We start from the raw sequence: 15,396 nt of genomic DNA, 5'->3' as shown, positions 1-15,396 counted from the left end.
TACACTAAGTGACCGAACGAAATGAATTGGACACTTCAACGAACGAGCTGAAAGAACAGACAACGTCAGACAACTTCAAAGAACTAACAAGTGCCCGTCACTGTTTAGCAGCATTCTGTGTAAATTACAATAACCATTGTACCCACTGTGATTCACAGCCCTACAGTCTGTGGTTCACAGTTCCTGTCAACCACCTCCCAATTATGAAAATATGCCCAAAATGAAAAATATGAAAAAATATGTACATATTTTGATTAAATATGTAGAAATATGCGATAACATCCAAATATGTGGAAATATGTGAAATAAAAGTAGACTCAAACGGCTTAAAAAGTGTCAGTATGAATACTTCTATTTAGTTGAAAAACGTCTGTAAATTGCCTAGAAAAAAATATGTAAATACATACGAATCCGTTCCCTAATTATCATTCTATGTTTACTTTTAAGTAGTATTTTATTTTTTTTGTGTGTGTTCTTTGCTAAATATAAAATAATGTTTTATATTGTTTTGTTTCTAGTTTTACTACGGTTTCACGGCTACAGTGATGGCAAGGTTTATAGTCGAGGAACAACAATACTGGAGCGGAAATAGCACAGTACCAAAAAGTAATTCCTTTCTAGAGCCTGGCCAAATATCACACAGTGAGTACTCCATTCTTTCAGAAACTTTATGACTCCAAAAATATTTATTAGTTTCTTAAACATATAAAATGGAGGGTGTTTCAAAGAATATTGATGTCGACTAGGAAACTATCACAAAAAAAAGAATAGTCACAGAGTAGTTTTATGTATTTCTTTTTGGGCTGCCAGAACGGAAATAACAGCCATCTTCTTTCTTTCATTAGAAGTTAGTTTTTGCATTTTCTTCTGTGAGCAATATTTTACGAATTATTATTAAAAACACCTTTAACTTAAAAGAAATACAATATATAAAATTTTTTTACACGCCTTGAAAACTGCTTATTGCAATAAATATTTGGGAAGATAGATAAATATAAAAGAATTATCGGCATTTTCAAGCTGTATGAATTAGTTTTGACACAATACAATATATATATAATATAAATTTACTTGACAGATTAAGAAACTTTTGCCTAAAGTTAGGAACTTGTTCAGAGATCCACCAACCTGCCCATGGCAGATATCTTACAAATGTTTGATAAGTTTTCATTGCGATATGATGTTGAAAATGTTGATTGTCAAGTTTAGGTATATATTCCTCTCATTTTCAAGTTAAACAAACGTTTGGTATTTTAAAGTATACACAAGACAGGAATTGTAGTGAATGTTATAACTTTATAAATTGGTAATGTTATAGATTAAACCCTATACATCTTAACAAAAACTTCCAGCTTACAATGATGATATAATATTTATTAAACGACAAAATCCGTATGTATCGAACATTCCTTTCATATTTTCTTCTTAGCCAGATTCGGTAAAAATAATATGTTTGATATAGAGAGATTATTGCATTCTTTTAAACTTATTAATGCCAAATTTCATGCTAGATCATCTACTCGACTTGTCAAAGGCATTTTTCTGAATTTATTACATTTGTGTTTTCTTTTCATCTATGAGCATTTTATTCGATTTTTTCAATATTTCAAAGTGATAACTCTGTCTCTAGCTGCATTAACTATTCGGCTAATCAGACGGGGACAGTCTGGCCAAGAAATATCATTCTGGTTGACCGTCTAATGTCCAAGATTGATGAGTGTAGAATGAGACTGAAGGATTTCTAGTTATTTTAAAGTTTGAGCTTCAATCATATCTTATGGAGAAGAGGCTTCAGTCAAAACGATAGTTTAATAGATCAATTCAGAATAAATAAGGCGTTGCAAAAATATCTTTAATTCACAAAGAATACTTCCAATGCGAGAACTTATTATACTAAGGAAAGGGACAATTATACTAAGGAAAGGTACAATTATACTTAGGAAAGGTACAATTATACTTAGGAAAGGGATAATTATACTGTTTTTTTTTTAAGGATAAAACATTGTCAAGACTCTGTCTAAATGTAAAAATTCGCCAACCCTCCAAGAGAATCAACCTTTGCGAAACAAGCACCTTTCAGTGATAGCGTTTGAAAGAGAGAGATTAATAAATAAGAATTTTCCAACTTAATGTCCTGGAGATGCTAACTGAAAGGTTCACAATCCCTCTTAAGCTACAATTCATACGAAGACATCGGATCTGCAGAAGGCACAAGAAGAAATGTTGGTTCGAAAATTTGTTTCACTTGCTTCCAAAAATATCACAAATTTTGGGAAGTAATAGCTTTAATGCTTGCACTTTAGGAGTTCTTATAGAATAAGAGCTTTAGTGATACCAACATTGTCAGTAACGAAAATGATGCATTATGTGAGATAGAGAATGTGTGAGCGTTTCACGCTAGAACTGTTTAAAAATAAAAATTAAATTCAAGAAGTTGATAATTTGGGTGATTCAATTGCATTATTGCAAACAACAATATTATATGATGCAGTGTCTATTTTTTTCTAATCATATTTCCAGACATGGCGTGTAATTCAAGGGGAACGAAAAATTTAGTTGCTTATTGTTGCACCTTCGATACTAAATAAATAGCACTGATACACTCGAGTACAATATGAAACGCTAATACGTCACACGATATCAGAAATTTCACATATTTCTGTAGACTCTGACGATTAGAGACGTTATTGTAACTCTTCCTCCGGCTAACTGCTGGTATACTAGAATAATGAAAACACATTGACAGTAGGAATGACCGGGTAAAAATTACTGTAGTAAGATTGATGGGATTGAAGGAATGTGTAGGGTGCAACCAGTTGTCCATTGTCTGGAGGAGAGAAGTGATAGGGATACCATTTACCGTCCTTTAAAGAAGAGGCTTGGGAAGATATGGTCCTCAGCAGAAAGACTTACGAATCACCCAGTTCAGTGATTCCAGCAAGCGTTCAGCATCCACGTTACCATAAGCTGAATACCACACGGCAAAATACCATTATTCATATTGATCATCTTACGTTCATTATTAGTCACTACAAGTGACACTCAGACTGGTCATGCTTGGTGCCTACGACGGTATCCACCCTCTAAAGACTTAGCTGTCACCTTTTATGATTACTCAATACCTCGACAAAATTATTTACACTCAGGTAAAGGAAAAACTTCGGGGTACAGGTGTGCATGTAAAAAAATTGCCCTGATTTAATTAGACGATCCTTTCACCAATATTCTTGGAACCATCAACTCTGCGAATTGAAAAGAAAATAATAAGACTAGAATTACGGAGTAATAAAATAAAGCTAAATACCAAGCGACGCTTCAATTATATGGCCCGTCTCACACTTTATTAGTAATAAAACCTTTCGCTTGTCCGTTTGTAACCTTCTTGGTTTTGTGAGCGTGACTGCTTACAGGATGTGTCTTAAAGTAAGATGAAGCTATTCGGTTTCAAGAATACCACCCACAAGTTTTATGTCATGCTAGGAACTTTAAAGGGTTTACCTTACAAAAATAAAAGTAATAATACGTTTATTGCAAAAAATATAGGAGTTAAAAGTAATCCAGAATTATTAAAGGGTCACTTTCCCTCTTTAATGAGATAGTGCTTACCTGAATTCAAAGCAATAAACTTTACTTTCCGTTTCTTCGGAAAGTTACGGGGAGAATTAGTCACTCTTCGAGTCAATAAAAGCCACTATCAAGCTGTACTATGTCTTATTGATGATCATAGCGTGGATCATCTCAAGGGTAACTTCAGATGTTTGAATTGAGAGTGGTAGTCTGGTGTTTTGTGTACCTTTTGCCCTTTAACAACACTGCATTCCCAATGCTCGAACTTAGTCAGTTATTGCCAATGAGGAGTCATATAGACTTCATAATTTATTCTTATCTTTTTTTATATTGATTTCAATTTTAATGATAAAATTTGCATTAAAGAATGAGAAAGAATAGGAATTAAGAACGAAAAAACAAATTTTGTCCTCAAATCGGCTTTAACATTTCACAAAGATGGAATTAACTTCAACTTAGGATCGCAGTAAATTCAGTATTTTCTAGAACGCTGATTGGCTGCCTTCTGATCAGGGGCTTTTTCATTTTTTTAATTACATTCACTATTTTTCAATTACTGTGCGCTGTTGACACGGGTCCGGAAATTACTCAATTCGCTGCAAGTTTTTGCTGCAATTCGCACAGAAAATCAATTCTAGAAAGAGGTTTTTTTTTTGTGCCTTGATACTTTCTATGAAAATTATTTAAAATCAAATAAGTATTTTGGCAACAATCTGGAGTCAAGTTAACAACAGAAATTCTACTTATATTACCAATCAGGAGTTGAAATGACTCCGATGTATTTACGTGTAATGCCAATCTGGAGTCAAAATGACTCTTATGATTCAAGTAAACTAATCTGCAAAAAGAAACTAAGAATTCCACAGTCTTCAGCTCGTGACTATGAAATAGTGAGAGAGTGGGGATAGCATATCTAAGAGCATTTCGGGATAGCTATGAGATCATTCCTATTTTTCATTCAAATTGACTTCGGATTGGCAATGCAGTGTTAATCAGCCCTTTTAGTACTTAACTTTTTAAACTGTAAGTTTTTGTTAAAGAGATCTATTACTCACGTATTACGCACAGAAACGATACTTAAAAAGACTCCTTTAAATTTCTAGGTCTTTAAAAACACTAAATTCCGGAAAATTCAAAACATGAAAATTCAGTGAAAAGATTTAAAAACATTTGTTTTACTATACAATCTTTGGCCGAAAATAAGAGAATATAGAAAAAATTTTAAGAGCGCCATTTTATTATGAAGCCAATGGGGCATGGTGTGATCCAGATGGAATTTGAGCTACAAGTTTTCGGCCTTAAGGTTGGAAGATTTAACGATGAGTGAGTGAATGGATGTTTTGCTTTTTAGTTTATTATTAATTTTTATTTAAGGCCCTGGAATTGTTCCCTGGAACTTTTCAACATACCACAAACTTCACACAGAATTCATGGTGACCGGTGACCACATACTTCCGTCAATAATACGGCTGTAATTTCTATAAGTCCATGGATGGTCCTTTGTTTCTCAATGAAACTTGCCATCAACTCGATTCGGACGCCTTAAATTGATGCGCTCACCAGTATTATTGTGTTATGCAACAAAATAAAACTGCCTTTTTCTTCTTGAAGTTCATAATTGAAATCCTCCTACTCTAACCTAATTGCTTAACTTGCTTACCATTTTTGAGGTATTGAACTAACAGAAATGTTATCAGCTAGAGTTATTGAATGGTAATTTTCAGTAACAAAATGTTTTCACCTTTAAAAAATGGTGTAAACCTTATACAAAAGACTCATGAATAGTTATTTGATTTCCATTCCAGTTAATGCCTTATTAAAAGGATAAAACAAGGCTCCCTTTTTGATGCGAGCAGTTAGTATTGTTGGCAATGCTTTTGATCATCTTGCGAAGGAGCTACAGTACTAACCGTACAAGCGACGAGATTATTACTCGTACCCATCATTAAAAATCTCATTCAAGGACAAAATGTGCTAAAAGTTTACACAGTATTTTGACCAAAAAGGTAATAAAAGCTTCTCAATTCGCCTACAGATCCTCCTAAAAACATAAAATGGAATTTTAAGCATAATATTGATTAACTAGAGCATTTTAATTTTGAAGATAATTCATTGGCCTATAGAGTTATTTCTCTTGAAGCCTTATTCGTATTTTTCTAATTTGTAATTTTTCCAACTGGATTTCCCGAAACCATCCATTTTTTTATAATGAAGTGAGTTTTCTTTTAGTCACTTCCTGTAACAATACGGGAACATTGGGAATTTGTTTAACTCTCTTCTCCAGCGATCAGTGCAACATCCAAATAAACGCTTCTTTACAATTCAAATAATCAAATAATTTAAGGTTTCGAGCTTAGTTTTAATGCTTAGTTCTGTACTATGGACAATTGCTAACAAAATCAAATCAAATAATTTATTTACTTTAAAAAATGCAATATTCTATGCGCAAGATTTCATTGCAATATACGAATTGGGTTCATAGTTCCAAACTTTAATTTAAATACGAGGGTCGTTTGAAAAGTCCGTGCAAAAATAAAAACTACTTAATTTTTTGGGGTAAACCTTTTTTATTTTTCAACATAGTCTCCTTTTAGGCTTATACACTTCGTCCAACGCTGCTCTAGTTTGTTGATCCCTTCCGAATAATAGGATTTGCCCAAGTCTGCAAAATAGCCATTCGTTTCTGCAATCACCCGCCTCGTTTGAATAAAATCTTTTTCCCGCCAGCCATTTCTTCATATTGGGGAACAAATAGTAGTCCGAGGGAGCCAAGTCTGGAGAATAGGGGGGATGTGAAACGAGTTGGAACCCTATTTCCATTAATTTTGCGACCACAACTGCTGAGGTGTGAGCTGGTGCGTTGTCGTGATGGAAAAGGACTTTTTTGTGGGCCAATCGTGGGCGTTTTTCTTGCAGCTCGGTTTTCAAACGGTCCAATAACGATGAATAATATGCACCTGTAATAGTTTTACCCTTTTCCAGATAGTCGATGAGGATTATTCCTTGCGAATCCCAAAAGACAGTCGCCATAATCTGTCTTCGCCTTTTTTGGCGCAGATTCCCCCTTGGTAACCCATTGTTTAGATTGTTCTTTGGTCTCAGGAGTGTAGTGATGTATCCATGTTTCATCCACAGTGACGAAACGACGCTTAAAGTCCTGCGGATTCTTCTGGAACAGCTGCAAACCGTCCTTGCAACACTTCACACGATTTCGTTTTTGGTCAAACGTGAGCAATCGCGGCACCCATCTTGCAGATAGCTTTGTCATGTCCAAATGTTGATGCAAAATATTATGTACCCGTTCATTCGAGATGCCCACAGCACTAGCAATCTCATGCACCTTCACTCTTCTGTCATCCATCACCATATCATGGATTTTATCAATGATTTCTGGAGTAGTAACCTCAACAGGGCGTCCAGAAAGTTCAGCGTCACTTGTGCCCATATGGCCACTCCGAAAATTTTGAAACCACTTATAAACTGTTCTAATTGAAGGTGCAGAGTCACCATAATGTTTATCAAGCTTCTCTTTAGTCTCCTGGGGCGTTTTGCCTTTCATAAAGTAGTGTTTAATCAACACACGAAATTCTTTTTCGTCCATTTTTTGAAAATCACTCGACTTCCTCGATTCAAACGAATGCCAAACACAAAGAAATAGACCGATCTGGCTGAAACTTGGTGTGTGTTCTTCCAAGAGATGCTACTAACTAAACATAACCTCGATACGCGCCAGTGGTGCTATCTCTCTGACTTTGCACGGACTTTTCAAACGACCCTCGTAGTTCAATATACAAATGCGTATGGGATAGATTTAAAACCTTCATTCAAATTCTCAACTTTTTTTAAAAACAAAAATAAAGAATTAGAACTATATCAACCCACTAAACTCGCTAAACCCATAAAACCTAAAAAAATCATAAAACCCGCAAAACCCATTAAACCCACAAAAGGTGAATTCTCCATTATTTTCTCAATAAATTCCCCAAATTTATTTTGTTATATACTCGTACGTATAGCTCAGAACATGGGATCAATTTTATTTTATTTTTTTAACTAGTTTAAAGAGCAACCGTGGCCGCGAACATTTTTAAATTATATGACTGAGGATCTTGGATTAAAATCAAGGAATACGAAGTAGTGTTGTGGGGTGCCGCTATAGTCATTCCAATCTTACAGAAACCACTCTTCTCAATCCAAAAATCCTTCAAAAAAATAACCAATGCTTCTCATTATGTCTCCAATAAAACCCCAATGAAATTCCCCTATCTTAGATTCCACCAATCATTGTTCTATCTTCACGAACCTCTTGTTCAACAACTTTCAAGCCTAACTTTACCCAATACTCTCCTCAAACGATTGAAGCGCTAGCGGTTTCGTGATCATCAATGATCTTCAACTTCAATGATATCACTGGTTATAATCTTTATAGATCATCATGTTATTATATTCTAGTATCGCATTTGATGTAAATTTTTCGATTTTAAATAAATAAAATGAACGATAATAAAGAAAATGTAGAAATTAGCAAAAGCTGGGTTGGTTTGTTAAATTTTCTTTAAATTCAGAGGGTTTTCCATTTCAGGATTCAATTTAATATAAAGTTGAAGTACAATATTATTTTTTGGGCATTAAAATAATCTGAACTCCTATCTAGACATAGCAAAGTGAAAGTGGATATCTCGTTCAGCTCTTCTCTTAAAGTGTAGTTTTCTTCTTATAAAAAAATAAACTACTCTACGCCATTAAATAAATTTCTCACTCTCTAACCCGCGTTATAAAGAACTAATTAGTAGTGTAGTTCATAAAGTATAAAAGCTGAAAGCTGAAAGATTCGAACTGTGGGTTCAAATCTTCTGAGTACAAATTAGAATTATATAAATTATTACTAGATTTGTCTGTTACCAGTGAGTTCAATTTCGTTTCATCAGAATTAGACAATATGACAGCTACTCACATTGCAGCAGTGTACAGCTTCATTTATGATACAGTTAGAGATATTATATTCTTTATATGATGCCTCACTTGCCTGTAGTAATGAATATTGTAAATGAAAGATCGAAACCTGTCAGAATTGTAAGGAACAAACAATCCGTGAGAATAAAATCAAGATTACAGTACCTAAAAACATTTTGATGATGCTGAAAGTATATTGATTGTACAATTCTAGCCCATCGCAAATGGCTAGATTCACAGATACTTGCTACTTTTCTATTCCAAGATTTCGATTTCAATGAAATTATAAAGATTGCATTAGAATAAAATCGATTCATTAAAGTCGAACTTTACATTGGTCAATTTTTACCAAAAGCTTACTTTACCTGTATACTGCATTGGGCACCATGATGCCACCGATTCGAATTCCATTCTCTAGTTATGCAGCTCACACCCATCACACATGCATAGATCAATTTGCAAATTTCTCTATTTCAGACACAGGGGATTCAAAATAGATATTGGAAATCTTAGAATCTAAAATTTGGACAATCGTAATACTAGTGGAGTAAGAGAAGTTATTAAATCAATAGAAAATTTAGCTTCTGTACTCATCGTTAAACTTCTTTTAAATATATTATAGAGATTGTAATGATCTGAAATGATGTTTGTCTGTTGCAGCAACTATGATATTCAACGTGATTGTCCTGGGTTGCTCTGTGATCGGCATTTTGACATCATTCACACTAATCTGTGGACTATATACAGTGAGTATTAGTAATAACGACCATATTTCTGTTCTCGATCGATTATACTTGGTTTTAAATGCATTTTTTTTTAAACGGAACAAAGAGAAAAACGTGGGAATACACATAAAAACGCCTACCAACGTCTTACACAAGTCTGTTGATATTGGCTTTGCAGCATTGCTGGCCACCGATCTCAGCTCTGTTGATTACGCAAATTGGTAGAGTTTCTGAGAGGAGAAAATCTATGGAATTATGGCACCCTAATCGTTATTACTTATTGTGATTTCTAATTGTTATTGTTTTCGTTTTTAACGAATGAGTAGCACAAGGAACTGCAATGCTGTAAGACAGGTTAAATGAACTGTTCAGTTGAATATCAAACTTCGTTTCACCCTTAAAACAAAATGCTGTATAAGAAAAAATGAATTCTCATTAAAAACATGATGCAAAAAAGTAGGATTTCCGATTGAAGAGTACTGAGCTAATTTATGACAATCAATTTCAGATGGAGATGCAATTAGTTAGATATTGATTTAAAGCAGCTTTGGTTTCTGCATGCTACGGTTTCAGGTCCATTTAACTGCACTGCCATGACCAGTAACTTACAGTGAATTAATGGTTTCAAATGGTCGACATGTTTGTCACACTAGTTCTTGTTTAGGGTGGGCGTACTGCTAGAACATCCGCAGGAGGTCTGTGCTCTTTTCAAAATAACTAACCACCTTCGTAAAGCAAATAAAGAACATTCGACGCTGACATAAAGTACCGTCCTCTCCAATATACATGCCCATATCGGCAACCAATATGCCAAAACATGTTTACTTTCCTTACTTAGATTTTCTTTTGGAAAAATAACGCTGAAATAGCCTTAAATATCTCAAACTGTTCTTTTGTTTTTCCAACTGTAATAACATTTCTAAGAAAATAAGATTTTTTTTTTTTCTACTGCACTCGATAAATAATTGGCCTATTATTATAATTTATTAAAGAAAATTGAGTGGGAAAATAAGTTCTGTTCATTCCAATCATCTGGAAGAAAACAATTAGGGATTTCACTTCTTAAAGCGAGACAAGCAAGATGACAGAAAAATGTACCTTAAATAAACAATACAGATTCAATAAAATATAATTGAATTTCAGGGAAAACAGACTTAATTTGAACAATAAAAAAAGTAAAAAAGTAAAGTACAATAATTGCCTATTTTTTCAGGAGGGCTTTACGTCTAACTACCAATTAGGTGTCATGGACGGAGGCGACTAGCAAACTGTACATTTCGTTTAATAACCATTAAATAAAATCCAAGACCTAAGACTGGGAATCGAACTCAGTACCACAATACATATTAGCTTCGCAGGTCTCGCCTCTAACCTCTCGGCTACCGTGGTGCCTGTTAATGTGAACAATATGTCATAATCTCAACGCCTCTTGTCAGGAAATACCAATTTTTTTTTTTTTTTTTTTTTTTATACTTATAGGAGGTTAGCCATTTTACTACAGGAGCCCAATATAAAGTTGACTGGTAATTAAAAGTTTTAGCACGCTTGTCGAAACTTGTTTATCAACAAAGAGTTCTGGGCACACCTCAAGACGTTTACCAGATATGAGTTCTAAGTACTGAGAAGATTAGTAAGCAAAGTACTGAGTATGTAAGCAATTCCAGTTCTGAAGTGGTGGACCTGAAGGTAATTACGAATCCTGGTAAGTCGAACGCCTACATAACTTAGTCGGTGGTATTCAACTAGGATTGTCTAGAAGTATAGACCACTTCGTTCTTACTGCGTTGTTCTTTAATCACCTCCAGTTTTGGCTATGATGTATCCATCTCACCCCTTTTTACAAACTTATTTCAAGCATGGATATGATTTTTCAAACTGAACTACTAAGTTAGGTGCAGTTATTGGTAAACATCAAAGGTTTCGAGAGACTTAAAATTTCTTTTAACATCGGTCCACATTGATTGTTATGACTGATAAAAAGATACATATATTTGTGAAATTACAAGGGATAACAGGAAATTTATAATTTTCTTAAGTTGTAACGATGAAAACATTTGAATTTATTTTGGAAAACTGAAAAATGGACAGGTGATTTTTCACCAGGTTCTCCTGGTGATTTTTCCTCATTTTTTTCATTTTTTCACACGCACTTTCGAATTCACTTTCTTTACAGACTTTTTTTTATTATTCCTAAACGCAGGAACCAAAGAACTCTTGTTTCCTGCCCGCACCGATCCTGGCTCCACATGGGAGGCCTTCTTAGTCATCGGCACCTTTTTGTTTGGCCCTTGCTGCTTCTTCAACTGTTTACTGGCATGATCGTTGTTTGACTGATTAGTCAGCTTCGTCTGCTTAGCAGCCGTATCCCCCTTAGCAGTTCTGATTAAATCCACATTACTTTCAGTCAAAATACTCAAATGCCTTCCACTTATCAAATTAGGCTCTACTTCATTCCAATGCATTTGGTTTGACTTCTGTACCAGTTTGATAGCATCTGAGTAACAAAAATGAAAAAGGTTTAATAACAGTGTTCCAAATTTAAGTGCGGACAACATTTTGGCAGGAGAGGCAACCCTGGCCATAGGTCTAAAAACTTGACTTGTCCTGGGCATCATTTCTAAGACTGCAGTGCACACTTTCTGTACCTTTATAATGCCCGTGACTTTAAATTCTACGTACAAATCTCGAAGAACCATCCAATCTCTAGAGGTTAAAATTTGTTTTACACCACATAGTCCGACGATAACATCTAAAGCAGCAAGATCAAATGAATTCTCAACATTGTTAGAACTCACAAAGTCATTGATAAGTTCTTCATTGAATGATATATTACATATTTCTTTTGTGGCGAGATCTAAAGCTTGCAGATCCATAGCCGGTGCCACGTTACTCAGTATTGGTTGAGTAGTACACGGGAGAATATCATCTACAAACAAATATTTATCACACTGCCGAAGTTTCTTTTCTGGAAGTACTAGATTTAATATCTCCATTTTTTTAATTTCTCTGTCAATAGTTTCTTTGGTTACTTGAGCTTTTTTATAATTTTCAAAATATTTTCCTGAACCTAGAATTGAATTTTCATAGAGAGTGTGATTGAATTCTTTGCCAAAATTAAACCATTGATCCAAGCTCATCCACTTCTCCCAACATTTAAGGCGTTCATTTAGACTTAGTTCGTCTTCGTTTAAATTCACTCGTGTTATCTGTAAGCTGAAATGAAAGTGTAAGTTAATAAATTTCTTAAATGCACTTTTCTTTTACGTTTCTGCTTTGAAAATTTATTTGACCACAAGTGCTTATTGAACATTCAAATTTTCTGCTGTAAAGACAGGTCGTTAGTGATAGAGGGTCAGGTGCTCCTCAGCTAGGGTTGGTCTCTGGAACAGCTTTGCAGACTAGGTAAGATATAAAGGTTTAGGCCGATCACAACCCCTTGCTCTTTCTATTTTACATTTTTAATTTAATTTAAAACAAGAGATCTCCGAATTGGAATCCAGTACGCTAAACACTACTAAACACTGACGTAATCCCCTCCTTGTAGTTAAAAGTTAAGTTTAAATTAACCACTTAGTTAACCCCTTCCCTTTCTCTTATCATCATTCTCAAATCTATCTCACAAACTTTCTTTTGAATCCAAATGTTTGAGTCATATTTAATTTTTACCATCATCATTAAGTTTGCAAAACTGTACAGGTCAACATAACCCTTCAGGGAAACCTTCCCAACCCAATCCCATAAATTATACTAAATTCAAACTAACTAAACCGAAAACTTAAAAGAAATTTTGCTGCATAATTTATTCAAATTAAAGTTATAAATCCATGTCTATGCAGTATCTATGTTACAGTGAAAGACCGAAATCGGTGAATGACGACTTTCTTTGATGAATGTCAAAACATAACAATTCGTCGGTGAAAGACAGTGTATTTGGTTATTTTCTTACACATTTGGACCATCATATGTCGACAAGCACAGAAGTGCTTTGGTAGAGGTCGAAACGAGAAGCCAATGTCATCAGAGAATCCTTTGTTCTGCCGTGATTGAAGTCACGTGGCATCTATTTGTTGTCCACCTTTGGGAACACTGTTGTTTGCAGAACGAGAAGACAATTGTTTTCATTTTTCTTTTTCAAACAATTAAGTAAGTTTATTATTGGTATTATTTTTCTTTTCTCATTTAGAATGTAGAGGAGAAGGTGGTAATATGGGACAGTCTTTTTTTACCTTGCATATTTTGAACACTACTGAATTTAAAATCTACTCTGAAGTAAAATCATGGACATACATTATTTATCTTTGTAAATTTGGAGTCCTGAATGGATTACAGCAAGAAGTCTGGAGTTACACTGAAAAAGTCTGTCGTGGTGCCATATTGGGTTTTCAGAAAGTGTGGTCGTAATATGGGACACACAATAATTATAGTTAATGTTCTCGTTTCCCCATGAATTGTAAAAATAACACTTAAATATGCCACAAAACTATATTTTACACAATTATCGTACATTAGGGATAAAAATTAGGGTGTAATCAGTTTTCTTAGAGAAATGTCAAGAAATCTTTTAGATGATCTTTTTAGGCCCCTGTAGAAAAAAAAAAATTATAAAACACTAGTTTCGTCCTCAGTGCCACTTACACATTTGTTCGGCAGACGATTAACGAGGTTGTTATATGGGACAGCGCTGTCCCATAATACCACCCATACACCGCGTACAATTTAACCTCATTTTTTTCCCAATATATATCCATATTTGAAATCCATAATACTGACAATTAAAACTCTCTACTTTCTACATTTTTAATGTCTAAGGGAGATTATTCTAACTTTCCTCGGTATTAACCAAAAGCAGAGGAAAATCAACCTTAAGAAAACTTTTTAGCATTGACAAAATGAACACGGTCCTCTCTTGGACTATGCTGCCACTCGATTGACGCGTTGCCTTCTGCAGCCGACTAAGCCTACCTCAAAGAGTAGTAAGGCACCAAAAACTAACAGATAGCACTATGGTTTCACAAAAACAGGGATATCCCAAATTCTAACCCCGTCCTATATTACCACCTTTTCCTCTACAGTTCGTTTTAACTTTAACAGCTTATTTACATGCGCTGTTACTCTTTCTGCTGTTTTGACATATATTCATATCATATGTTTTAATTATAAAGTATGATTTAAAAACGTAACCAAAATATTTTTTATTCAACACCCACTATCGAGCTTGGTGAATGTAAAAATTTGGCGGTGTAAGTCAGAAATAAGGAGATTTAGCAAAATATTTCGGATATACACCAAGCGACTAAGTGAAACTTGACATTCTGCAATTTCGGTCTTTCACGGCAACATATATGTATGTATGTACGTATACCAATTGCCCGAAAAATCTTAAAAGCAATTTTTGAGAAAAGCTAAAAGTGATTAACAATCTATCGTTCAACCTTAGGAATTTCTGTCAAATTCCGAATTTTGCCAACAGATTTAAACCTTTGTAGGAGCAGGAGCAAGGTGATTAGGGAAAAGGCACAAGCCAGACAATAAAAAACAATTATTCAATTATTAAAATGGATAATTATATTTTTCCAGCGCGACAAATTCTTGAAAATGAGTCAAGATAATATTCCTACCAATATTGAATAGCCAATCTTTACTCACTTAGTATGTTCATTATCGTGAGCTTCTTCAGTCATTTTTATCCAGTCAGTTTTTCCCACTCTTGTGATTCAATTAAAAATGTTCGAATTTTATACGTTCATGTTTGTTAATGAAGCTGTGTGTTAATGTTACATTTGTCGGCGTTAAGTTAATTGTTCACAAAATTCCATTGTTTGTTGCTTTCATTTTTAAGTTGATTGTAGATGATGTTCTAATTTATAATAGCAGTATCTAAGAATTTAAAATGTAATCATTTCAGGAAACATATGTTTTGATTGATTAAGATTATTAGATGAAAGATGCTGACTTTTTTTTGGCGTTTATTTTTGCTACAATTTTTTTTTTTTAATTGAAATCTAAATTGGAGACTGTTGGATATATTTTAATAATAAAATAAAATTGGATACAGCTTGAAATTCACAAACTACGAACTCGTAATAAGAGTAATGGTTGGATTTTTGAACCATTTTAACCAAATCAATGAGTCGAATAATTTTGGGTAAGA

General features: G+C 34.2%; 2 protein-coding genes across 4 annotated transcripts in view; one reads left to right on the top strand and one right to left on the bottom strand.

Annotated features, from left to right (window-relative positions):
* The window catches only part of LOC141449336 (uncharacterized), a 408,876-nt gene that overhangs the window by 303,941 nt on the left and 89,539 nt on the right, over nt 1-15,396 (top strand). For all 3 annotated transcript variants that reach the window (XM_074118643.1, XM_074118645.1, XM_074118644.1), the window contains exons 3-4: nt 519-642; nt 9,181-9,266. In XM_074118643.1, coding sequence (XP_073974744.1) covers nt 519-642; nt 9,181-9,266 — 210 coding nt within the window. The remainder of the gene's footprint in view (nt 1-518; nt 643-9,180; nt 9,267-15,396) is intronic.
* On the bottom strand, nt 11,207-15,162 carry LOC141449335 (uncharacterized). The gene is made up of 2 exons (XM_074118642.1): nt 14,892-15,162; nt 11,207-12,458 (listed from the first exon to the last, which is right to left on the bottom strand). Exons 1-2 carry the CDS (start codon nt 14,924-14,926, stop codon nt 11,378-11,380), a joined length of 1,116 nt encoding a protein of 371 aa, XP_073974743.1. The 5' UTR covers nt 14,927-15,162; the 3' UTR covers nt 11,207-11,377.

The sequence above is a fragment of the Rhodnius prolixus genome, unplaced genomic scaffold (genome assembly GCF_049639745.1).
Source record: "Rhodnius prolixus isolate KJV_2025 unplaced genomic scaffold, Rpr scaffold_2, whole genome shotgun sequence".
In the NCBI taxonomy this organism is placed as follows: Eukaryota; Metazoa; Arthropoda; class Insecta; order Hemiptera; family Reduviidae; genus Rhodnius; species Rhodnius prolixus.
Note: the sequence above shows the minus strand (reverse complement) of the source record. Positions and strands in the feature narration are given on the sequence as shown.